The 27,635-nt window shown below is 44.1% G+C and overlaps 1 protein-coding gene across 1 annotated transcript in view; it reads left to right on the top strand.

The window, feature by feature from the left end:
- KIAA0825 (KIAA0825 ortholog) overlaps positions 1-27,635 on the top strand; it is a 2,177,598-nt gene that overhangs the window by 1,432,898 nt on the left and 717,065 nt on the right. Inside the window, exon 19 of the mRNA XM_086960919.1 lies at positions 23,973-24,070. Coding sequence (XP_086817045.1) covers positions 23,973-24,070 — 98 coding nt within the window. The remainder of the gene's footprint in view (positions 1-23,972; positions 24,071-27,635) is intronic.

Here is a 27,635-nt window from a genome sequence, read left to right as displayed (position 1 = left end):
CCTCGTCTGAATCTCTATTCTATACGAATTGATACATTAAGCAAAATGAAATCTGTAATTTTACAGACAACAGTGCCTATAACGTCATCTAAAGAGACGTATGATCTTCTAGTCGCAAGGACGGCTACTGAGGTTCATGACCTTTTATCAACAAATTGCCCCGTGCATTTCGTAGAAATGTTCAGCCAACTCCTTAACATGTCTAGTGCAACAAGCATCCCAGGCATATTTAAGACAGTCTTTACGGGACTGCTAACACCCTTCCAGGCAATTTTGGGAATCTTTCCTAATTTTGTGCACTCCATTTTTGGCGGTATACCATTATTTTTGGGACTCGTCGCAGGGATTCTATTTTTGACCCTCCTGCTACGTTATGGCAAGCCTCGGCTCAGACATAGCTCCCATGGGAATGGAAGAGACAATCCTAGCAATGCGCTACCGGGACAGGATAACTAACGTCCTTGGATTGGCCAGGCTGAGAGATCTAAACATGACCTGGTTCCTTTCATTCAGACCGATATGGCAAAATTGCATTTTACCTGTGCTACGGTGTATGCTTTGCGGCGATGAATGCGTGTTGGACATCTGTCTTTCACTTCCATCAGCAGTACCAATGGACGTCGATACTTTGCTCAGTCCAATAACGGCTCACGCATTGTGTTGTCCCCAGCGGCTACCAATCCTGATGACGGTATTCGTGGAGACTCCTGTACTACAGCCAAGTGGTAACAGTGGAGCGAGTGACAAAAGCAACATCATCCAGGTACAACGTTCTGTGAGCATTGCTGGTCCTGCCTTCGATGACAGCAATCATTCTCACACCTGCCAAGTTACAGCGCTATCTAATTTGGTTGAACTATCACCTGAATTTGTAGACCAATTCTTTGAGAGCCTGTCTGATACGATGTTCTCACCCACAGAGAAACAATAACTTTTAAGAAGCTTTCCGACACACAGCGTTCCCATGAACTCTGAATTCGGCCTTCAGTTTTGATCAACAATGACTGCAATAAGCTTTGGAACTCTATGTTTCCCCGCTCAAGCATTAAAATTTTTTCCTTGAATTGGACAATTTTTTTAATATTGATCCCTTTTTTTGGCACGAACAATTCTTTGCTTAACGTAAAAACTATTCTTAGAGAACAGAAGCTTCACACTTCTATTTCTAAACACATCTAGAGACATAACAACGTTACACCAGCCTCTAGCACACATGTTATTACAATGCATTTTTATGTGATGATTTATCTCGCCTTTTCTTCTGTCAGAGATACTTCATGTTTAATTCTTTATGCATAATCGTTCATTGATTTCATATGCAATCATTTTTGAATGATTTCTATGCTTTAAAAAAACGTACAGTACCTAAAATTCCATGTATTACAAGTACGCCTATTTCGAATGCATTTATGTATTTTGGGGTGGGCAATGTTACACATGCATCTAATTGCTTTAGTTTTAGTAATTTTGATGGACATTAACCCGTGGAGTGGGTGTTGCGTGTTTATCTAGGTTCCTGATCGATACTGTGACCTTATGCCCCTATTCGGCTATAAATCCATTTATTCCCTATATTGGCATAACCGTTCAAGTGCGATTTTCTGAAAAGTCATCTCTGGCCTCACACGAACAGAGCCACATTCCAGCATAGTTCCCTCTGCCACTTCCTTTGCGACCAATTAGTGCAATGACAGAGCAGTAGTCACTATCTGATATTCCTAGATAACACTCCGAGTTCTTCAACAAGATAAAAACTTAGCAAACCTGGAAATCCCCGCTTGCTATGTTTTGATTAGTAATGGAACTCTAATGAGCAACTGATAACTATCACTTCCTAGTGACATCTTTAATTGACGTCTTATGTCCAGCAAACTTGCGTCAAACCCGGCACCTGTCAGGTATAAATATTACCAACGTTGCCTTAAGCAATGTGAGCTGTGAGCTGCAAGCTACTGTTGCTGATGCTGGCTGCCTGCATGACCCTGTGTTGGTAAATCTAGCACTCTGTCGCTGCAGCCTGCTATCCTGTGGTGGTGAAGCTGCTGATACCATTATCGCCGCTAAAGCGCGACCTATGGTGCAGTACGCTTAAGGAGCTGAGCAGCCGTCCTCTGCGAAGACATCCAGCAGATTCCAGCTGCCCGCGGACGCTGTCCCCCCTCCTTCCTCGACGCGCTGAAGAGCAGCCGCTGCCTTTCTCGTGCAGAGAAATCCAGTCCCGGCGCTTCCGGTTTACCCTCGCGGGTGACTGGGATATCGAGAGAGACCCCTGAAGGAGATACCAATCCTCCATCATTCTATTCAGAGGTATGGTGTTGACTAAACCCTTAGACGAGAATTCTTGAAACAAACCTTGGCAAAACCAACTTAACTTAAAGCTACTTACTTACTCCCCTTTCACGTGTTAGGCTTAGGTCAGGCACACTGGGGTAGGCTTAGTTAGAAGCACCAGTTGAGTATGTTAGCCTAATGTATATGTGACTGTATATATGTTTTATTACTTTTAAATCATTGTATGGCTAAGAAACCATATCAATGCTTTTACAGTTCTATTTCGCAATACTTATCTTACTGTACGTACTTTTTATAATAACAATTATTGCAATTGTGGCAATACATTTCTCTTGTACGAGAAGAAAGACTGTTCAATAAATATTAACCCTTTATTGATACACGCCCGTCTCTCTATTCTCTACATCTCGTGAAAGTAAACTGCACTAGACTGACTGAGTGAAATCTATGTCTATTGTTTCACACGACCCTAGAGATCGACTCTTGATCTGAGGAGCAAAGTTGTCATGTTGCACGGTTGTTGGAAAACTGAATCCCTTCTTGTCTGTGCCAAGGAAGCTGATCACTTCCTATGCAGAGAAGAAAGTTTCCAGTGACCTCTGAGCTAGTTGGTAACACAACCCAATTAAGTTTAGCATAGTCAGTGGAGGCCTGGAATATAAGCAGTTCCACGTCGATACTACTGTTTATGTTATTCCAATGCGCAGGGCCTAGTGGGAAACTAGGAACTACACTACATGGCGCCCAACGTTTGGTAAGGCGATAAACTAACGCAAGACTTGTAGAGTAACTCAGTCGTGCATATTTCACACCCCTTTCTCCCGTAAATACTCCAATAGACGTCTGGAGTGGGTGAAAGGTTAAAATCCGCCCGACCTTAGTAGGAAGAGATTCCTATGTAAAGCTCTGGTTTATTCAACGTTGAAGGATACAGTGTTCCAAAATATTGTGCACCTAATCTTTGTCTCCTTGGAGACCTACTCTGCAAACCTCGCATTTTTACAATGCCAGAAAACGGAACCTCTGGGGCCGCAGCAGATGCGACTCAGCAAGGTCCCGAATACACAGACCCGGATGCTATTATCATCCCGGTCCACTTAAGAAGATCTATAACGTTAAATCTTATAGAAAACGGACTGACACCACAAGGTGGTACAGTAATTTTCGTGATAGAGGCTCACGAGTATCGGCAGACAGAGGTATTCTATTCATGGATAAACTTTCCAGCGGTAAACGCTATAACAAAAGAGTTTCACTATTACAAAATAGAAGAACCTCCGGGAGAGTACGCTCCTTTCGAGGAGATTGAAATCCCACTTAAATTTCAAGAGCACCTGCTCTGGTTTAATGGCGCCCTAAAACATACTGATCACATTACTAGGCTCGGTCCACTAGGTAGACCAGGAGCCACGTGGCCGGTTCTAGCCAGCTACACACCACATCCTGACATTGTAAAAATGTCTAAGGAAGAGCTGTTAGCGCAGCTCAAAACACTAATTAAAATACATAGGCAATTAGTCCAATATGTACTGCGGACTGCAACAGTCCAACAAGCTGTTAATGTACCACAGCTGACCCCTCATCAGGGGAACACAAATAAAATTACACCACAGAACATACAGTCATGTCTTGGTAAAACACCCGTAAAACGGGAACAAATTCCTTTCTGGTTAGCACAGAAAATCACTCAAATAGAGGCAGTATTTCCTGATACTACCCCTATAGAGAAACACAGAATCTTGACCATCTGCCTTCCTATGGGAATCGCACCACACGTGGAGGACTGCGACACTTGGGGTACAGTCTTTGCTTCCATCTACACAAAAACACACGGTGTTCCGTCTATGGCGGTAATACCAGAAGTGCTAAAACAGATTCAAAATGAATTCGGTCCAGAGCCCGCTTTAAATCTAGGTATGAAATTACTGAAAGACTTCAAGCAGGTCACGGCTATATTATTAGCCAACATAAAGGGAGAAGCAGCATCTGTGGCGATCCGCCAGAAGTTGAAGGAAACAGATGTAAAAGATCCTGTTGAGCTAGCAAAAATCATAGAAAAATGCTATGAAGAATTAGGTAGAGACAGCTTGGGTGGGAAACCAGTTAAGCCCCAACTGCTCGAAAATCCTGAAAAATTATTTATTAAAAATAATTTAAACACTCCTAAAAAGAACTGGGATGGAAATAAACAATCCACTCCCAAGGAAAAAGTTTTCCAGTCCAGAGGAAGGTCTCCTCGACGGAGGAAAAGAACTCCGACTCGAGAACGCCAGTCTCCCCAACGGGAGCCCTCTGAGAAAAGATATAACCTTAGAAATAGGGATAATATAAAAAAACCTGATAGATATCAAAGTATTGATACACGTCCCTCTCGATCTTTTCCACAGAATTCGGAAAGAAGAGGACGGTCAGACCCAGGAGAGCACACCAAGTCCAAAGACAAGGAACCTGCTCAAAATAAGAAATCTCAATTTCCTAAAAAGAAGGTAGCCAGTATTAGGGTAATCAACCATGCCGAGAATACTGAGGACACAGTTGAAAAACGGGGAGTGGGCATTGACAATGTTGGACAGTGCAGCAGAAATCAGTATAGCGCGCAAGATCTTGATGAGTCATCTGGAGACAGTGGACACGAATGAATACATTCAGGTGGAAACTGCCGACGCCAGACTTAGCAAGTCCCATAAAATATACGAAATAACATTGCGTATAGAGGGTGATAAGACTAGGAAAATTAAGGGTCTATTTTGGGATAAGCTCTCAAAAGGCTATGATATTCTGTTAGCTGAAAAAGATTGGCCCCCAGAGTTTGTCAGGGAGTGCCCTCGTGGCGAAGAAGTGATTATGCCTGCCTTCTCGAATCACATACCGATTCACAAAAAATACACATATGCAAGGAAATGGGCAGTAGCCCAGGCACCTGCATTATATAAAAATCATGTAGGATGGGATGAGGATTCACCTCCTCACAAAATCCAATTAAAAAATGAACCAACTGCCCAACGGCAGTATCCCATAAAGCAAGAAGCTAAAAAACAAGTCAGGGAGATCTTAGATCAACTTGAGTACCAGGGGGTGATTGAAACATGCACCTCTCAAATGAACAATCCTTTGTTTCCTGTCTCCAAGCCAGACAATTCATATCGTCTAGTTTTGGACTACAGACACCTTAATACATGTTGCAAAACTTTTGCAGTACAAAACTCGCATAGTGCAGCCCTAATGAATAACATAGTTAGGAAAAAATATAAAACGACATTAGACATTTCTAATGGTTTCTTTTGTCAAAACATTGCACCAGAAAGCAGATATTTGACCGCTTTCTCCGCATTTGGGTCGCAGAAAAAATTCTGTCGACTCCCACAGGGGTTCAAGAACAGCCCAGGACTATTCTCAGCTAGGGTAACAGAGTTACTACAAATCTATGATGATGAAGCATTGTCTTACGTAGATGATATTTATCTCACAGACGACGACATGGATACTCACTTGAAAAGAGTGAACACCATTATACTTGGGTTCGCAGCAGAGGGTTACAAATTCAACTTTAAAAAGTCCCGAATTGCCCATCTGACAGTACTATTTTTAGGGTACGAATTATCAAGTGAAGGGAAAAGCCTAGCGGACAACTTCTTAGAGAAGTGCGCTGTACTCCAAGCTCCAAAAACGCGGAAGAATTTACAATCCATACTATGTTTTCTGAATTTCGGAAGAACTTACATCCTAAATTACGCAGAGAGGGTTAAACCTCTCTACGAACTAATTAAACCTGATTTTAAACAAATCAATTGGACTCAAAAACACACAGAAATTTTGAGATCACTGCAAACAGACATGTTAGCAAAAACAAAATTAGATACACGTGACAACACGATCGATCTTGTAATCCGAGTCATCCCAGGAAGATGCGGATTCACGTACCTAACCTCTAATGAGGGAGAAAAGGTACCAATTTCAATTAAATCTCACTTGTACACACAAGCAGAAAAAACATTCAGTCACACAGAAAGAACTGTGAACGCAGTGCAAATCGCATTAGCAAATGAAAGAGAACTAGCACACGGCAAAAGGATTAATATCCTCACAGCGGAATCCGCCTTCGAGGCGCTATTCAGCCCAGTAAACCTGCCTACAGTGTCATTGGATCCGAAATGGATACAGTGTATAGATTCTCTAGGAGCGGAAGACGTGAAATACTATTTCGCCCCGCAATACAAAGAACTGAATGATTTAGAATATGAAGAAGAATATCCTCTGCCAATCGAAATTCTGCCTCTCCCACAATACGCCTGTATAATCTATACAGATAGCTTTGTACAGCATTTCAACGTAGAGAGAAAATCCTATGATGCAGCATGTGCGATCATTAAAGGTCGTTGGCTGTGCGGTAAATTCAGACCGAAAGTAACAAAAACTGAATCTGTGAGAAACTGTTCGGTTCAGAGAACTGAAATCAGATCTTTAAAGATGGCGCTCGAAAATGCAGAACGCGAATTCCCGACACTTATCGTGTGCGATTCTCATTTTTGCGTCAATTCTTACAACAATAAACTGCAGAGTTGGATCGAAAACGACTACAAAGATGACACAGGTGCCACAATAAAGCATAAAATGCTTTGGGAACAAGTAGCTCTTTTACACAAAGAACTACAAAAGACTCACGTGATTCACGCACAGAGTCTTCAACGTGATGGCGTTCACGTTGCAGGGAATTCATTGGCTAATACAGCCACCGCGGAAGCAACTAAACCGGCTTCCGTAGCCACAAAAAAGCGTACAGATAAGTACATAGACGGGGAAACCATGCTAGCAGTAAAAACGACCGTAAAAGGCGACTGTGCAGCACTACCCGTGAACTATCCACTCAATTATGCATACATAATCGATGCAAACTCCGTTCCTTTTGCTCGAATCCCTGGAGTGGGGGACAGAGTAATTCCAAACAGGAGCAGGAGGGGCTTCCTCTTACTGGAAGCACACATGGGGTTGGGTCTGAAACACCAAACAATCAAAGCCTCTCTGAAAGAATTACAATCAGAGTAGTGGTGGCCAGGAATGAGTATAGATATTCAATGTTTTGCTCAAAATTGTGAAAACTGCAACCGAGATCGCAGAAACGAACAGGCCAGTGTAGTTTCAGGATCCCTTCTAGACAGCATAAGGCGGTCTATCTGCGCAATCAAAGAAGAGAAGCGCGTCCCAGTGTACACCATTAAGACGAAAAGCACTTAAAAAATGAGGCCTCCAGCGCTCGGCTGACGCTAGAACGGTTATAAAAGATTTGCGAGTCAATATCGGCATATACGCAATTACCACGTTCCATTCTGACCAGGGTCCTGCTTTCAGCTCTCGAGCTTATAAGGAGGCCATGGCCAGCATGGGAATTGGGTTGCGGTATTCTTGTCCGTCGCACCCCGAAGGGAATAGTGTGGTAGAAAGAAAAAACCGTGACATAAAGCAATCTATAACAGCGAAGGTATTAGGTTCAGGCGCTGGGTGGGTCAAACATTGAATAAGTGTCCAGACTAGTCTTAACAACATGCCAAGAAATTCTCTAAAAGGTTTCAGCCCATACGAACTATTGTTCGGAATTAGAATGCGAGTTCAGGACCTCGATAGTCAGATGTCAGTGGTACAAGAAAAAACAACAGACTTTGACATCAAAGATCGTTTGGCTGTTTTACAGGAACTGAATGAAACAAGAAAATCATTAAGCAACATAAAGTTAAAGCAACAGCCAAGTACCACTGACGAGGCACCACCCGCAACAGCCCCAGCAAGGCCTGTCTGGATTCCAAAGATTGGGGATCTAGTCAGAGAAAAGATCGCGGTGAAGAAGGAATTTGGGCCTTCTTACAGAAAAGCAGTACCTGTCTTGGCAGTCACCGGAACAAGATCAGTTGTGCTACCGCCCCTTGCTGGTAAAAAGGAGAACAGAGTTGTGTCTATCGATCTGGTAAAACCACAAGCATGTGGCCTATAATCAACAGTAGGCCCAGTGGACTCCCAAGAAACAACAGAATACCCAAACTTGCAACAATCCAAGAGGTTCAAACTGAAAGACTAATCACATTCGATCAGCCTGCAGTGCACAATGAAGGACTATGCAATAATGCCATGGAACTCGTGCCTCTTGAGACACAGATTGAAACAGTTCGTCAAGAAACAACACCAGTCTACAATGATTTGGCATCAGAAAGTGCTACCGAAAGACAGATTGAAAGAACAATCCCATCAATTGACAGAACTGCCTCTGGTTATTTCATCAACTTCGACAACTTCTCTGAAGATTTAAACGACCCCGAAGTGATGCCAGAAACAAAAAAGACTTTTAAAGAAAAAGCAACGGAACTCTTTCATCAACTGAAGGAAATCTACCTTATTTCCCCTTGGCTAGAGTTCTGGTTCGGTCTAGGTGTATTTTTCCTCCTGCTTTGGCTCATCATGGTACTGTGTTTGGGAAAATTCATTGAAGGAAAATATATTACAATGGACACAGCAAGTCAGAACATCAACCTAGTCCTGAAACCACACAGATCATCCCATGTGAAGAAAAGAGAACTGTCAACAGTAAATGTCACAGCAATTCCAATACCTGGTGGGGTAGTATGGGAGAAAACTGACTATGAGATCTATGGTCCGGTCGAAATCCTGAAGTATCCTCATCAACTGAAGGTTTCCTTAAGTGACTTTGTTAAACCTAGTACATTCTCTGATGATTGGGACTTTAACAGTATTAATGACAAGATGTCTGATTTAGTAATGTCAGCTAGATTCACAGATCATGATTATTTACAAGGTTCATCTAGTTATGAGCAGTTATTCTGTTACACCCACTATGGGGATCATTACCTGCATAAATCTGCACAGCCTAGAAATGTTTTTATGTATAATCAATGGGAACATTGTTCTACACCACCTAAAAGCAGTTCTAAAGCATTTTTTGAGAAATTCAAATACTTCTCAGGGTTTAACACAAGTGATGCAGAAACGTTTTATTACAAACTGTTAGATAAAACAGGAATGAAAACAATGCTGACAAATTCTAAATTGATATATTCAGAAGCATTTTATGACAAAATGATGACATTTGGTTTTGATTATTGGAAAAATAATATTGAAACGAAAACCATTTGGGGTACAAAAGATTGGCAGGTGCAAGGGATTGAAGCACTATTTAGAACCTGCATGATACCAGAACAAATGTTATTTTTAAATGACACAATACACCAAACATCTTGTCTTGGCCTAGCTAAGAACAAAGACCTTAAAACACCGTCTATACCAAAGCCAACACCTGAGAATACAACCACAGATATTGAGTTAGACGTGTCACATATTTTACATTTCAACAGAACACATCCTGATTGGAAAAAGTGGTTAATCTGGCCTACAGACACAAATAGCTGTCAATATAGATTCCTGAATAAAACACAGGGGTTAAAAATGACCAGATTAGACTCTAGATATTCCCAGAGACAACATCCAGGGATTATAACAACATACAGTGTAGGGAAACTCTGCCTTGAATGGCTAACTACGTCCACACTGGCTGAAATTAAGCAACACTTGTCTTTACTAAAAGATGGTGCTGATTTGGGCGATTTCATTCTTGGACCACGCAAACAGCGTCAAAAGAGTTTCATAGCGACCAGCATCTATGCTGCTTACAACGAGGCTTGGAAAGTAAAGCAAATTGAAACTGCTGAAAAAATACGAGAAATTGATCGTATTAATTTGGAGAAATCACTTTCTGTGGTAGACAATGGGTTAACGACTCTGTCTTCCAGAATATATTCGTTGGACAATATTGTATCCTCTGCCTTTGATGTGATAGACAGAGATTTGCTTATGTTACAACATGGCCAGTCTCAATTACGCTCTATTAGAGAATTAGGCTGGACGCTGCAAAATCTTCGTTCAGGCTATGTGCCTTGGCGTTTAATCAACACGACGTCATTATTTTCCAGTTTTTACCTTACTGATAAACAGATCAGTTTGGCACAGAAAGGAGCAGACTATACAATCCTGAGCATCGAAAAACTCGAGAGATTACCATTGACAATGTCAGAGTCCTGTCATTGAATGGATAATACACGGAATTATCACAATTCCGATAACAACTTTCCGCTTTAAAAAGTGCCTTGAGTACATACCTGCTGGCCAATATGAACAATTGGGTAAAGGATATGTAAAATCCGAATGGAAATTACCATACACTCATTCTTGCTATAGTGACAGTGACAAAAATGTATTTCTTAGTGGTGAAAATTGTAAACATTCACTAAGCGGTATACTTTTGTGTCAGGGTATTAATTTACACGGAGCATGTGATGGAAATTCAAACAACCTTTCATGCCACCAGCTAGTCACACCTGCAACTCAGATAGAGCCCTTCTTTATGCAACTCGCGAACGGGAGTTACATTCTTAGAACGGATCACAGATGTTGTGGCCTGACGCCAGGGAAAAGTTGTCTAGTACAAGTTACGTCCATGGTCAAATGTTGTATGCAAGCATTGTTCCCGAGTGGGCCTACAGACATAGTGACTCCCCTCTGGCCTCGTCTGAATCTCTATTCTATACGAATTGATACATTAAGCAAAATGAAATCTGTAATTTTACAGACAACAGTGCCTATAACGTCATCTAAAGAGACGTATGATCTTCTAATCGCAAGGACGGCTACTGAGGTTCATGACCTTTTATCAACAAATTGCCCCGTGCATTTCGTAGAAATGTTCAGCCAACTCCTTAACATGTCTAGTGCAACAAGCATCCCAGGCATATTTAAGACAGTCTTTACGGGACTGCTAACACCCTTCCAGGCAATTTTGGGAATCTTTCCTAATTTTGTGCACTCCATTTTTGGCGGCATACCATTATTTTTGGGACTCGTCGCAGGGATTCTATTTTTGACCCTCCTGCTACGTTATGGCAAGCCTCGGCTCAGACATAGCTCCCATGGGAATGGAAGAGACAATCCTAGCAATGCGCTACCGGGACAGGATAACTAACGTCCTTGGATTGGCCAGGCTGAGAGATCTAAACATGACCTGGTTCCTTTCATTCAGACCGATATGGCAAAATTGCATTTTACCTGTGCTACGGTGTATGCTTTGCGGCGATGAATGCGTGTTGGACATCTGTCTTTCACTTCCATCAGCAGTACCAATGGACGTCGATACTTTGCTCAGTCCAAAAACGGCTCACGCATTGTGTTGTCCCCAGCGGCTACCAATCCTGATGACGGCATTCGTGGAGACTCCTGTACTACAGCCAAGTGGTAACAGTGGAGCGAGTGACAAAAGCAACATCATCCAGGTACAACGTTCTGTGAGCATTGCTGGTCCTGCCTTCGATGACAGCAATCATTCTCACACCTGCCAAGTTACAGCGCTATCTAATTTGGTTGAACTATCACCTGAATTTGTAGACCAATTCTTTGAGAGCCTGTCTGATACGATGTTCTCACCCACAGAGAAACAATAACTTTTAAGAAGCTTTCCGACACACAGCGTTCCCATGAACTCTGAATTCGGCCTTCAGTTTTGATCAACAATGACTGCAATATGCTTTGGAACTCTATGTTTCCCCGCTCAAGCATTAAAATTTTTTCCTTGAATTGGACAATTTTTTTAATATTGATCCCTTTTTTTGGCACGAACAATTCTTTGCTTAACGTAAAAACTATTCTTAGAGAACAGAAGCTTCACACTTCTATTTCTAAACACATCTAGAGACATAACAACATTACACCAGCCTCTAGCACACATGTTATTACAATGCATTTTTATGTGATGATGTATCTCGCCTTTTCTTCTGTCAGAGATACTTCATGTTTAATTCTTTATGCATAATCGTTCATTGATTTCATATGCAATAATTTTTGAATGATTTCTATGCTTTAAAAAAACGTACAGTACCTAAAATTCCATGTATTACAAGTACGCCTATTTCGAATGCATTTATGTATTTTGGGGTGGGCAATGTTACACATGCATCTAATTGCTTTAGTTTTAGTAATTTTGATGGACATTAACCCGTGGAGTGGGTGTTGCGTGTTTATCTAGGTTCCTGATCGATACTGTGACCTTATGCCCCTATTCGGCTATAAATCCATTTATTCCCTATATTGGCATAACCGTTCAAGTGCGATTTTCTGAAAAGTCATCTCTGGCCTCACACGAACAGAGCCACATTCCAGCATAGTTCCCTCTGCCACTTCCTTTGCGACCAATTAGTGCAATGACAGAGCAGTAGTCACTATCTGATATTCCTAGATAACACTCCGAGTTCTTCAACAAGATAAAAACTTAGCAAACCTGGAAATCCCCGCTTGCTATGTTTTGATTAGTAATGGAACTCTAATGAGCAACTGATAACTATCACTTCCTAGTGACATCTTTAATTGACGTCTTATGTCCAGCAAACTTGCGTCAAACCCGGCACCTGTCAGGTATAAATATTACCAACGTTGCCTTAAGCAATGTGAGCTGTGAGCTGCAAGCTACTGTTGCTGATGCTGGCTGCCTGCATGACCCTGTGTTGGTAAATCTAGCACTCTGTCGCTGCAGCCTGCTATCCTGTGGTGGTGAAGCTGCTGATACCATTATCGCCGCTAAAGCGCGACCTATGGTGCAGTACGCTTAAGGAGCTGAGCAGCCGTCCTCTGCGAAGACATCCAGCAGATTCCAGCTGCCCGCGGACGCTGTCCCCCCTCCTTCCTCGACGCGCTGAAGAGCAGCCGCTGCCTTTCTCGTGCAGAGAAATCCAGTCCCGGCGCTTCCGGTTTACCCTCGCGGGTGACTGGGATATCGAGAGAGACCCCTGAAGGAGATACCAATCCTCCATCATTCTATTCAGAGGTATGGTGTTGACTAAACCCTTAGACGAGAATTCTTGAAACAAACCTTGGCAAAACCAACTTAACTTAAAGCTACTTACTTACTCCCCTTTCACGTGTTAGGCTTAGGTCAGGCACACTGGGGTAGGCTTAGTTAGAAGCACCAGTTGAGTATGTTAGCCTAATGTATATATGACTGTATATATGTTTTATTACTTTTAAATCATTGTATGGCTAAGAAACCATATCAATGCTTTTACAGTTCTATTTCGCAATACTTATCTTACTGTACGTACTTTTTATAATAACAATTATTGCAATTGTGGCAATACATTTCTCTTGTACGAGAAGAAAGACTGTTCAATAAATGTTAACCCTTTATTGATACACGCCCGTCTCTCTATTCTCTACATCTCGTGAAAGTAAACTGCACTAGACTGACTGAGTGAAATCTATGTCTATTGTTTCACACGACCCTAGAGATCGACTCTTGATCTGAGGAGCAAAGTTGTCATAATGCACGGTTGTTGGAAAACTGAAACCCTTCTTGTCTGTGCCAAGGAAGCTGATCACTTCCTATGCAGAGAAGAAAGTTTCCAGTGACCTCTGAGCTAGTTGGTAACACAACCCAATTAAGTTTAGCATAGTCAGTGGAGGCCTGGAATATAAGCAGTTCCACGTCGATACTACTGTTTATGTTATTCCAATGCGCAGGGCCTAGTGGGAAACTAGGAACTACACTACAGCATCTCGTGGGCACATAGCGGGTGAGCAGGGTACCAAGTGCGTCCGCAGGGCCAGCCCCAAGTGCTCTATATGTGAGACATAGAAGCTTAAAGGAGATTCTAAACTGGACAGGGAGCCAGTGAAGATTTCTCCTAGCAATGGTGGCAGAGGATGCTATGGGAAGGGCCAGGACGAAGCGCGCTGCGGCGTTCTGTACAGTTTGCAGTCGATGGATAAGGCCCTTGTTGGACTCCACATAAAGAGAGTTACAATAATCAAGCCTGGAGCCAACAAGAGCAATCGCAATCTGTTTGCGTGCCTGGAAGGAGAGATAGTGGAGAATTCTTTTTAAGATCTTGATGACACCCCAGCTAGTGGCCACGGTCCTATTCACTTGGAGCGTCATGGAGAGTGAAGTGTCAAAGATGACGCCGAGGTTTCTGGCCGATTGGGAGGGAGTGGGGCAGGTGCCGAGAGATGAAGGCCACCACTTGCTCGACCACACGTGTTGTTCTTTACCGAAGACCAAGACCTCTGTCTTGTCGCCATTCAGCTTTAGGGAGTTAAGGATCATCCACTCCGCCACACGCTGCATGCATGACCTAAAGCTGAATGCGGATGTACTGACAGAGTGGGCCAGCGACACCATGAACTGGGTGTCGTCGGCGTAAGACACCACCTCCATCCCCTGCAATCTTACTAGTCTAGCAAGGGAGGCCACGTAGATGTTGAATAGGGTCGGGCTCAGGGCCGACCCCTGTGGCACCCCACATTGCAATGACTTGGCAGGGGAGAGAAAATCTCCGAGCATGACTCTCTGTTCTCTGTCATGGAGAAAGGAGTTAAGAAGACTCAGGGCCGGTACAGTAACCCCTGCCTCCCTGAGCCGAGATGTTAAAATGGCGGGAGACAGAGTATCGAACGCATCCATGAGGTCTAATAGGACCAGCACTGTGGTTTGGCCAAGGTCAACTTTGCGGCGAATGTTATCCACCACAACAGTGAGGGTGGATTCGGTGCTATGATGTTTTCTGAATCCGTGCTGCGAGCTATCAAGATACTCACTAAACTCAAGAAAGGTGGAAAGATGTGTATTAAGGTGCGCTTCTAACATCTTTGCCGGGGCTGGAAGTAAAGAGATCGGCCTAAAATTCTTAAGGAGGCCCGAGTCCAGGGACGGTTTTTTAAGGGGAGGCTTCACTATAGCCTTCTTCCAGACCGGCGGAAAAGAACCCTGGACAATAGCCCCGTTCATGATTTCAAGCAGAGGCGGGAGAATGCTGTTTCTGCACTCCTTTAACTTTTTTAGCGGTACAGGATCCATTGGGGAGGAGGATTTGGTCCTGTCTAGCATGAGATTAAGTCCTTCCAGTGAGAGTACTGGAAATTGGGTGAAGGATTCGGAGGGGCCTTCAACCAAAGTATCAAGGTTGGCTATAGTGAGAGGAACATCATCGTCCAGGGAGTGGCGTTGAGCTTCTAAGGAAGTGTGGATATCCGCGATTTTACTATAAAAGAAATCCGAGATGTTATTGCAGAGATCTTGTGAGCTCACCACTGGATCTGGAAGTTGGAGAGAGCACAGTGAATCAGCAATTTTGAAGAGTTCTCTAGATGAAGTTAGAGAACTTGTAGGATTGGAGAAATACTCCTGCTTTTCCATGATCACTCTCTGTTTGTATTCCCGCAAAGCGGACTTGTGTTCCTCCCGGTCCTTCATATCCCAAGATTTCCTCCAGCTTCTCTCCTTACTCCTACAGCTCTGCCTCAGAAGTCTCAGATGTTCAGAGAACCAGGGAGCAGTGGGCTTCTGCCTCGCCACATAGCGGAGAGAGGCGGGGGCAAGCTTCTCAACTGCAGTAGTGATGGAGTCCGCAGGTTCTTGAGCTGCCTCACCCGCCTCCCTTGAGGAGGAGGGCTCTGTGGCCCGAACGTAAGGGGCAAGAGCTTCGTCGGTGATGTTTCTATAATTTCTCCTGAGAGCATATGTGGTGGCGACCTGGTTAGCCGTGACCGAGACAGGGAGAGCAAGTTCTAGCGGCACTGCAAGATGGTCTGACCAGACCAGCGGCAAAGGGGGGCCAGTAGATAATCTTGAGTCACTGGAAAATACCCCGTCCAGAATATGGCCAGCCTTGTGAGTTGGGCTGTTCACCATCTGAACGAGGTCACACGCTTCAAGTGACTCAGTTAGTGTAGAGGTGTCCTTTGAACCAACTTCATCAAGGTGGAAATTGAAATCGCCCAAAATAGAGAGACGTGATTTTCCGAAATAGGGTTCAATGATTCTAAGTAGATCTACACAAAAACTAGCTCTAGGACCAGGCGGTCTGTATATAAGTATCCCGGTGAATGAGACAGATGGGGCACACAGAATGCAGAAGTATAATGCTTCAAAACGGTCTTGGGGCATCGATAGGGATTTGATGGTGCAAGAAAGGGAGGATTTATAGAGGATGGCAAGTCCTCCACCTCTACGGAGCAATCTGTCCTGCCTGTGGAGAGAATAGCCATCAGGAATGGCCAGAAGTAAGTCATGACCGGAGGAGTCCGAAGCCCAAGTTTCCGTCACAAAGACCCAGTCTGGCTGTCTCTCTTCCACGAACTCGTGGAAGGCAACATTATTTTTAATGAGCGAGCGCGCGTTTATTAGGAAACCCGTTCTAGGAGGGATGGTAAGATGTTTTCCAAGGCGCGAATGGGGTCTTATAGGAACGGGAGCGGGGAAGCGAAGGGGAGCTCTGCATGTAAGACAAAAATGGGAATGTAATATCCCCTCTGGAGTGAAGCAATAGTAGCAAGAATGCGCTGACGGTTTAAGAGCCAACAGCTCAGAAATAGAATATTGCCTAAGTACCTCAAAAGATGGAGGAGGAGTGTAAGCCAAGTCCAGCCCGTCCTGCAGCGCGTCCTCAGCGCGGACAGGCGCCGACGGGCTGAACTCAGGTGTAACTCCGGCGGATATCCGGCGATCCCGCTGCGCGATACCGCTGCGCGTCGGCCTGGCTTGTATTTATATTGGTCTAGCCTCCTAGTGAGAACTAGACCGCTGGAAGCCTCAACCCTCACTCAAGATGGCCACCAACGAGACGGGGCGAGGGACCCGCAAAATGCGGTGTTCTTCCAATTATAGTGCAGGTGAGCGGGTCAGAGGTGCAGGTGAAGCGTGGCCGGCAATTTAAAACCAAGGAATAAGTGATACAAAGTAAAAGTAACCAAGAAGACAAAACAGGGAATTTTAAAATTCACAAGAGCTACGCAAAGGTACAGCGCTGTCTAGTAGTGCGCCGAGGCTAGTAGGGGCGCTTACCTGGGATTTGCCTTGTATTTATACTGGTCTAGCCTCCTAGTGAGAACTAGACCGCTGGAAGCCTCAACCCTCACTCAAGATGGCCGCCAACGAGACGGGGCGAGGGACCCGCAAAATGCGGTGTTCTTCCAATTATAGTGCATCAAGCATACCAAACCTCGGGTGTACCATCCCAGGGGAAATGGTTTGGTTGAACGGTTTGACAGAGTGTTGGTGGAGTGCATTCAACTGGCATGTGTGGGCAACATTTGCTGGAAACATCAAGTCAAAGACATGTTGTGGAATTACAGGACCACTCCCATTCAGTGACCTTTCAGTTTGCTCAAAGGGAGGATGCTGTGCACTGTAGCAGTCCCCGCACAAATGAACAGAGCGAGGAGACAGAATGTGAATCTTAAGCTCCTGCAAGACAGAGTGAATGAGTATCAAAAGGTGTACAGTCAGAGAGACCACAGGAAAATCATAAAGCCTGGGATATGGTTTGAGCTAGGCATGTTTGTGAGGGTGTTTCAAGGTGACCAAGTGAGAAAGGTTTTTTTGAGGTGGTCTTGTCACAAGCAAGTGGTGGATATAAAAAGGGGCACGTTTAAAGTGCACTAATACATTGAAATGTATCTTATGGCTAGTCATCCTTGAATGTTGCGTGAGGTTAGGAGTGAGAATTTTAAAAAAGTGTAGTATTGTTAAGCTTTTGACATTTGAAACAATATCTGTCATCTGGCAGGTTGTTTCACCATTTGATGGTCACCTACTGTGCAAGGTTTACATGTGTCCTGGTTCAGAAAATTGGGTGTAGATGACTGCAGTATTCTATTGGAGAAATAAGAAAAGATTTCAATTTCATCTCAGAGCAGTTGGGACAGTCCTAGAGATTTATGGTGTAGGACAGAACTTGTACAAACTATAGTCTAAAATGTCATTGGAAGTGCTGTGCGTTGTTAAACTACTCTTGACCCAGGGGAGTATTATAGAGAATTTCTGTAGCATGGCAAGCTGGGCATTGGAAGGACCAGCAGTACGGCCACACTAGCATGTTTCTTAGCACTGTAGTTCCTACTTCTGTTGATATAGCCAAAGAGTGATACATAATGTTTCTGTAACACTCAGCAGTATTGTTCATACTTGAGCAAAGAGCAACTACATAGCACTGTTGTTCCTGCTGGTGAGGCTATCCAATGAGAATGCTGTAGAATGTTTCTGTAGCACTGCCTACATAGCGTTTTAAGACTCAGCAGTTGGCCACACCAGTGTTAAAGGTGAACAACATGTGTTTTAGGTCTATGGTTCCTGCTATATTTACTATAGTCTGAGAGTGCTACAAAGTGTTTGTGTATCATTGTCTGGAGTGTGTTTTAAGACTCAGCAGTGCTAATGGCCCTGGGAAGTAAAAAGAATCCTTCTTGTCCTTTAAAACTAGAACATAGTCTGTATCGAAGTACACACGACAACTAGAAAGCCTCATAAACCTCAGACTCACCTAACATGTCTCAGCTCCCACCCACGCCAAGTAGTAAGAATGCAAATGTTAGGCAGCTTGTACACGGATGAACTCCGAATGATTAAACAGCACAGCAACTGGAACGGAGGTGGAGAGCGAGCAAAGAAGAATCAGAAAAGGAAATATTCAAATCCTACCAGAGACTCTGCCATGAGCAAACCTGAAAAGCCAAAAGGATGGCCCTTGCAGCGCGCATCAACAACAACAGCAGCAAAGAAATGTTTGCTATTGTCAAAAACTTCACCACAACAGCAGTAACCATCAGCAATATCACTCCAACCCAAGAACTGTACAACGACCTCTCAGACTTCTTCTGCAACAAAATCACAGCCCTCTGCACACACTTCGACCCACAACCGAACCTCATCGACCTTCCTGTAAGTCTTCTGGTATCGGACAAAAGCAACACCCTGACAAAATGGAACTCTGTCACCACAGAGGAACCACTGCATTTATGAAGACCGTCCACTCCTGGGCCCTGTCTGGCTCATGCCCCCACCACGCCTTCAACAAAGGAACAACCACCATCAGCATAGCTCTCACCCCTATCCTCAACACCTCCATTGACACAGACACTTTCCCAGAAGCCTGGAAGCATGTAGTCATTATCACCCTCCTGAAGAAGCCCTCTGCATACCCAGCCACACTCTTGAACTACTTATCAATCTCTCTCCAACCGTAGGTCCTACAAAAAAGCATCACTGCCTACCTGGCCAATCAACAGCTCATCAATGCCAGTGTCACACAGTCAGACTTCAGACCAAACCACACTACAGAGACATCCCTAATTGCCGCAGCAGGTGACATTCGGAAGTTCTTTGACAGAGGAGAAACTGCAGCCCAACTGATGACTTCACGAGGCTTGGCATCTAGAGACCTGTCCTCAAATGGATCTGCATCTTCCTTACAGGAAGGACACAAACAGTCAACCTGCCATCATATTTCTCAAATGCCCTTAAACTCATTTGTGGAATCCTGCAAGATTCTTCGCTCAGACCAACACCCTTCCAACATCTACATGACTTCTTTAGCAGACGTCATATGTGGCAAAACATCATCATACTCACTACGTTGATGAAACACAACTGATATTGCCCCTCCTGGACAAAATATCCAACACCTGGACTACTTTCAACTCGTGCATGACCAAAGTGGCCACCTAGATGAAGTCTAAATGCTTCAAACTTTCCAAGGACAAGATCAAAGTGGTAATCTTCAGAATAGACGTCTACCCATAGGTAGACGTCTTGGTGACCTCGTACCCACCACAATTCCCAGCACACTAGCATAAAAACCTCTGGATCATTTTCAACAGCAAGCGAGACATGTCGGCTCAGGTCAACACAGTCATCGCGGCCTTCTTTCATACCCTGAGGATTCTGAAAAAGATATATTCAAATAGCTACCCAACAACCATAGGAAAACTGTCAGCCAAGCCCTCATCATCAGAAGATTGGACTACGGGAACACACTGTACGTGGTAATCACCATCCAGCTCACAAAAATACATAAGAGCATCCAAAATACAGCCGCCAGACTGTTTCTCAACCTCCCTTGCCGGGCTCATGTCACACCCCACCTAAGGGAAATACCTTGGCTCTGTATCCATATGCGCACACAGTTCAAGCCCCTCACCTACACATACAAAACAAGAAGTTGAAGACCTGGCACTTCAAGTAAGACCCCAAGGCTAGCCCCATTCACCTGCAAAGCGCAAAGATACTCTTGCAGGTGATTAGGCACTATAAAGATCCACATAATGTAACGCAAAGCACAAATATGATGCTGCAAACTTTATTTACCCTTTTCCACCTCTGTCATTTCAAGTGTCCCTTGACTCGAAAAGATTAATCTAGTCCATCAGCACACTAAGATGATTTAATACATTTACTGTGGTTCAAAACATCCCAGTTATTGATTTTAATATGCACATATTAGATCTCACCCAGATAAAACAGTCATGTAGTCTCTGCGAACCCCCGAACAGAACTAAGGGCACGTGCATCAAAATATGTTGATACCATGGATTTCCATTCCAGGGAATTCACCTGTGTTCCACCAAGGAGAAGATGGTGGTTCGGGAGGATATCAGCTATTAAAATGCCCATTCTCACTAGGATCCTATATCTTATGCAGACATTGCCTCTCCAGCCCCCACCTCACGCCCTACAAAAACTTCAGCAACTTATTGAAACCTTCATGTGGGGAGGCAAGCGACCTCAGAGGGCCAGGGAGAGATCATACATACCAATGGCAGGGGAGGATTGGATAGCCTGCACCTGATAAGATACTAACAAGAGGCGCAACTGCGGTTCTTAGTGGAGTGGCAGCGCCCGACTATAGAGAAACATTGATGTTTTTTAAACCAGGCAGTAGTGGGCATGCATAATTTCGAAAATTCTGTGGCTCCCTCAAAAACAGTGCCCACATGGGGTAAACATCTCCCCAGTACGGTGGGGATGTGGAATAAACTCTTTCAATCTAAACTGCTCTCTGTTCCCATCTCCCTGCTCAAACCAATCCGGGGGGATCCGGATTTCCCTCCGGCGCTACAAAGTACTTCCTTCTCTCGCTAGCTGGAAGCTAACTCTAAGTGCATAGGAAACTTATTTGATGTACAGGGATTACTAGAGTTTTCCCAAATACAGTAAAACTTTGGACCTTCTGACTCCGAGCAATGGCACTACTCTGCACTCAAGTCAACAGGTGACTCGACCGTCAATACACCCACATGTGAGTAGACCACTCACACCTTTTGAGAGATATCCCCTCTCTTTGACATGGCGACCAACATATCCTCTCTGACATGTACACTTTCCTAAACATGTCACTATTTCGCCCATCCGCACTTAATGGGAACAGGAGTGTGAAAGCCAGTTTTCCAATAAAGAATGGTTTCATACAGCAGGCTCGTACTTCAGCCTGCAGCGCCTCGGGAAGGGAGACCTTTCTTAAGGTTGCCCACTATTTGTTTTACACGCCGGCACACACAGCCAGGTGGAAAAGTGGGGGCGACGACTGATGCTGGAGCCACTGTAATAATCCAGGCACTTCATCCCACTTGCTGTGGTATTGCAGTTACATCCTCCTAGGTCTCCCTAATGCATTGACATACTCGTTACTATCTCCAAGATGAAGCACTATTACCCTGGCGCTTTGCGTAGCAAAGCAGGTCCTGCTGTCCAAATGGGGCACAGACGTGGTGCCCACACATACTGATTGGCTCCATAAGCTCTGAGACCTTCTAAGTATGGAGAAGCTAACAGCCTTTGTGGAGCACACCGTATAAAGGTTGCGAAAACATCAGGCCAATGCTTGAAGTTCTTATCCACCCCTTTTCAAGAACTTTCCTGCCCAATGTATCTCTGTGTACTCCGCCTCACAGTAGATATTACTGATACAACATAGTCCTCACCCTGCGATGGAGTCGGTATGGGAGATGGGATGCAGGACATTGCTTTGTGGGAGCATCTATTTACTCCCCTCTCCTACTCTTCCCCTTCTTTTCATAAATGTTAAGCTATCTGGGTTTCTCACAATCCCCCCTCCTCCCTTCATCTCTGATTTCTCTATACCCTCGCTGCCTATGGGTGTAGTTGTGCTGGTATGTTAACCGGTTACTAACCGCTATAAAAATCAATCAAAATCGATTTATTCCTAAAATATGTTCATATATAAGTAGGAGATATGGAACCCAATCAATCATGATCATCTACTACAGAAAAACCAAACTATAACAAAAATGTGAAAAATCTGTCTGTCTTTTACATGCTAGACCAGACAAAAGATAAGATCCACCAGGAAGCACAGAAACGTATGGACCATACGACGGAGTGGGCAACATATGAACTATTGTGGGAGTTTAAAGTATTTTGACAAACAAATTCAAATGTGTACATATGTAGCCATTTCATGTCTGTCACAGTTTCACGCGGTGGGTAGTTTAACTGTAAATATTGTTGAAGTTTTCCATTAAGTAGGCATGTGCGTTAGTTAATTGGCCTAGAACTCTTGTAAATAACAGTATGTAACATTCGAACATAGCTTGTGGCTATTTTCTTTCTTTTAACTGGGTGAACTCATTAAGTAACTTCATATGAAGCGATATGCAGAATAATAGAACTGAACCCTGATCAAAAAGGTGTACTAATGATGCCCTTGACAGAAGATGGTAGAGTTTCCTATCATTATAAGTCAAAACCACGAACTATGCAAGTTCTTCATCTGACGAGGTTTCACGGCAAATATTCATTGCAAGCCCAGATCTCTAGGTCTGAAAAGGGCCACACCTCGGTGGTAGAGCACTGAAGTGATTTCCAGCACTGTACCCTACTGGTAGGAACATAGCCAGCCACCCTATGTGCTTGCTCGTACCGCCTCATTTCGCTGCCGTCTCCACTTGGCCTTTTGTCATGCAGGTGTGTGGTGGTGCGTCCCCCAGGCAGGTGCTAATCCCTACCTATTAGTACCTTCTGTCCAATCAGAGCAATTGCTCTAATGAGCTCATTGCATCTACTTGCCTTCAACGAAAGTTGTGTATACATAACACAACGGTATCCTCATGGAGTCCAGGTGACAGCTTGCGTTCAAAAGGCTTAGGCATGCATAATTAACACACGTTTCCTGAAGCTGCTGAAATGAGACCGTTGTAATTTAGAAAAAGTATTTATTTCTGTAACTTTGAAGAGTATTTGGTGTAAGGCAGCCTTTATTTGAATGTATATTTGAGCTTACGATGGATAGGCGGACTCCATTTTGCAGAGAGCATCCACACTGCTTGCAAGTCGGGTATTTCCTTCATACATGTGGACATTTCACTTCCTCTCGCCTGGAAGGGCCGCATTTCAGCAGCGCACTAATGAAGATACAGCAGGCAGGCGGCATGCCAGCTCTAACAAGTTTCTTTCATGATAAACTTCCTGCTGACAGTAGGAAATGCAAATTGCAACAATACATAAAAAGTTGACAATTGTTTTATTTTTTCTCCACTTTTCAAACAAAGAGGGAGCTCTCAGAAAAAGTGGTTGGGCAAAATGCCATTAACTGTTGGAAGAATAATGGCTTGAAAAATTGATTTATTCTTTTATAAATAACGGTTACATCTCCAAATGGATTTATAAATTAATTGCCGTTTTATTGGAATAAAACAAAAACATCTTCTGTGGATGTGATTGATATCAGCTGTCCAAGTCCTTTTTCGACCCCCCTCCTTCTTCGTTAGTCTATCACAGCTGGAGCTTTAATTTACTGATCATATTAACTCTGATTAATCGCTAACAAGAGTTTCTCCCCATACATCAGCAATCCGCCGTCAACGAGTGGATCTGGGATTGGGCAAACCTGCTGCCAAGTTGTCGTGGACTAAATGAGGCGACCTTCAGGGCGATGCTGGCCAAAAGGTAAGGGCAGACAAAAAACTGCTTCTTAGGACTGTTTCAGCTGTACCATCAGCTGTAGTGTGCAACGCGGTTGGATAGACATGACTGATATGCTGTGATTTCAGAATTTCAATAGAACTTTTGTTCACAAATTATTTGTGATTGTTGACGTTTATATAGAAATGTGAATATGAATGTGATTGTGGTTGGGTCTGCTAAGCAACAGAACTCTGCACATTAAGTGAAGATGAGAGATAGTAAGGGCTCGAGTCGGGGTACCACGCGGGTGGACGGCGTCCCCCCACTTATTTTAAGGGGTCTTACCGGGTGGACGCCGTCCCCCCTGCGCAAAAGCTGGGCTTTAAATTATAGCGTTATTCGCCCTCACGGCCGGCTGCCCCGTGCTGGGTTTTACTTTAGCATCCTAATGCATTATGGGTTTTGTAGTTTCGGATTAGTTCGAGGCAAGCACCTGCACCAACGCAACAGTGATATACAGAAGGAAAGCCCGCATCACAGCTCATTGTCCCAGGTGATACGGAGTCATCTGGTAACATTAATTACCGTCCAAGGTCATAATCTCGCCCAGAGGTCAGGCACCCGTCAGATGAACCTATGGTGGACTTGGCAGCTCTCCCCGGCACCAGGACGCCGAGGGTTAACCTAATTCCAGGCTATTATTGGCATTTGGGGAATAATTGGTGATGGAAGCGTTGAGGAATCAGACATCAAAGGTGTCACATACACCTTTTGACAAGCTTCAAGGGAGGCATGGCAGCGAGTCCCCAGGCCGAATAGGCCTGACCCACAAAGGTCTGCTGAAATACACTTAAATTGCGACATGCGTAATGCACTGCTTACGTATGGCTGTGATTTACACATGTTTGAGCGTCCCCCCACTCCTAGGTTTTTACCTTCCGTGACATCTCTTCCTGCTGTGACGTCACTTCCTGTCTCTGAGCTTCCCCCCACTTCTTTATTTAGGACTTGTGCCCTGGAGATAGTACAGCATGGGTACATCCCTGCTTTCTTGCGTTGGTCCTCAGTGGCCGTACAATCGTGCCATATTTTCAGAATGACTACATATTACACAATTGAATCCCATCTAGATTATTTGTATGTACCTTTATCCCACACAGGCGTCTAACTGCAGTTAATGCAGTAGATGCGTAAAGTCTGGGAACCAAGCTTATGAATGATAAAAAAATCTATTTTAAGGCAGCCTTTTACTTTAATAATATGCGGAGAGAGGGCCCAATGTCTTTACAGTATTAGGGCCAGTGTCACCCACGCTGTGCCACTGATCCCACTTGAATATTGTTAAAATATATCTTACATCTAGCTCTCATGAACAAAAGTTGGAAATCCATGCTGTACATCAGGTGCAGATGGGTAAGGGATAGAGTAGTCTCTTTTTGGGTCCAGGTCGGCAGTAAGTGCTAGTAGGGTCTTTGTCGATAAAAGGTACCTTTCGGTATGTGTCAATTAAAAAATAAAAACTCCTTTCATCACTGTTCCTTGGAGGTGCGTCTACTCATGTTTGTTGATGCAGAGGGGCTTCACTGATGCAAAAGTGTAATATGAGAAGGTTACTTATTATTCACAATCTTTGCTGGTTCTGTGCACCCCATTGATAAAATGCTAAGCTATTCTCCGTGTATGTTAAAAAATTAAGGGTGTGACAAAGAAGCAAATTTCATTATGTTTCAATACTGATAACTCACATAGATTTGTTCTCATGATAAAAAAATGATGCTTTGGTCTGGAGCTCAATGAATGCTGACGAGCACAGTTCTTTCGGTTTTCATCGATTACACTTTAATATGTCAGATTTGGAAAAAGGTGTTACTCTGTGCATGGCATTTAGGCAAAAATACATTTTACGGTAGCCTCCTTATGCTTCTAATTTGTCAACTTTTAAATTAATCTATGACTTGAAAACCATTTTGATCTCTCCCACCGTGATGGGCCTTGAAGCTGCATTATGTTTCTACTTGTTGGTGTATTGTTTATTTAAAAAAATGTAAACAAATAAAACAGTTACTTTATCGCTGCATTCTGCGTATCTCCTCCTTCAGACTCGGGCCAGAACAGAAACCAGGAGGCGCACCCAGGCTCCCCTGACCAATCACAGCACTGCAATGCTGCATTGTGATTGGTAAGCACCCAGGCTCCCCTGACTAATCACAATGCTGCAATGCAGAGTTGTGATTGGTCTGAGCGTCATCGTTCAGCGCTCAGACGGAGACTGGGGGTATTGGTATGTTCTCCACGCAGGCTGTAATCATGTGGCTGTTAACTTTAGGGGCAACGTGCCAGTCTGGCTGGAGAAATCCCAATATGTAGCTATCTCCCATGTGAATATGAAGCAGTTCTCCCTATATGCTGATCAGGGCCTGAACCAAAGAGACATTCATTCACTATTACTATATAGGACACTTAGTCATAATAAAGATGATCCACCCCTTCATCAAACACGGTCTTGTTACACTTGGTCATGAAAACTCTCGGCACCCAATTGCACAAATGGCCCAAATAAACACCCAAGCTAGAAAGACCACTTGCCGAAAAAAATTAAGAGAGGTGCTGTTTGGGTAGTTTTTCTGGTGGTAGAGGAGTCGTATGAGAAATACTGTTTTCGTAAAAGCAATCTTACATTTATGGACAAAAAAAGGCGTTCCGTGATGAAGATAGACAGGTTTGGATTGATCAAATATACATACAACTGTCATCTTAAAGTGACACCCAATCCTCTATTTTTGCAACCCTGTGGAATCCTCAAAGGATGTCACCAACCTACAGCTATTCCTTCGACCAACAGCTCCACCATAGTGCAAAATCACATGTACCGCACCTGAAATTAAAGGGTCTGTAAGCATGCTATTGCTCCAAACAGTAGGACTGGGTACTTTTCCTGTGAGTGTACATATGCAATAAAGTTTCAACCTACTCTTCCCCCGTCACCAGGATGGTGTTCGCGGCCTGGCGTACAGCCCTTCGTTATGTGCAATGGGACCGGAAGCTTACGAGGCAAACACCGCTGTGGAGTGGGGCCTGGTTGCGGGAGGTCTCGTCCTTACAGGATTTCCGTAGCTGGGATTTAGTTGGGGTCTCGCTACTGGGAGACGTGTGGGTGGGAGACCACATTCAGTCCTTTGCGGATTTACAGCAGCGCCATGCCCTTCCTTCCCAATTCTACAAGTACCTCCAGCTCAGGTACGCCCTTCACACTCACATTCCATCCCCCGTCTCTCCCGGAATTCAGCCCCTTGGAGGCCCAGGTGATGATGGGGAACCTGGGGAGAGTTGGGGTCTCCCGCTTGTACCGGGCGCTGGTAAACAATGGTCCTGCGTCCCTCGACCGGCTCTGTGATTGCTGGGAGGGTTGGGTGGGTCATTTGGAGGAGGCGGACTGGCGCGATGCACTTATGGCACCCAAAACAATGACAACATCTTCTAAGTTACGCCTTGTCCAGCTTTACTTCCTCCATGCAGGGTACCTCTCTCCGGCGCGCCTTTTCCGGGCCTATATGCAACCCTCCCCAGCCTGCGAGCACTGCGAGTCTGCCCAAGCCGATTTCTATCA

The sequence above is a fragment of the Lissotriton vulgaris genome, chromosome 3_1 (assembly GCF_964263255.1).
Source record: "Lissotriton vulgaris chromosome 3_1, aLisVul1.2, whole genome shotgun sequence".
Taxonomy (NCBI): Eukaryota; Metazoa; Chordata; class Amphibia; order Caudata; family Salamandridae; genus Lissotriton; species Lissotriton vulgaris.
The sequence above is the reverse complement of the archived record's forward strand: the minus strand, read 5'-3'. Positions and strand labels throughout refer to the sequence as shown.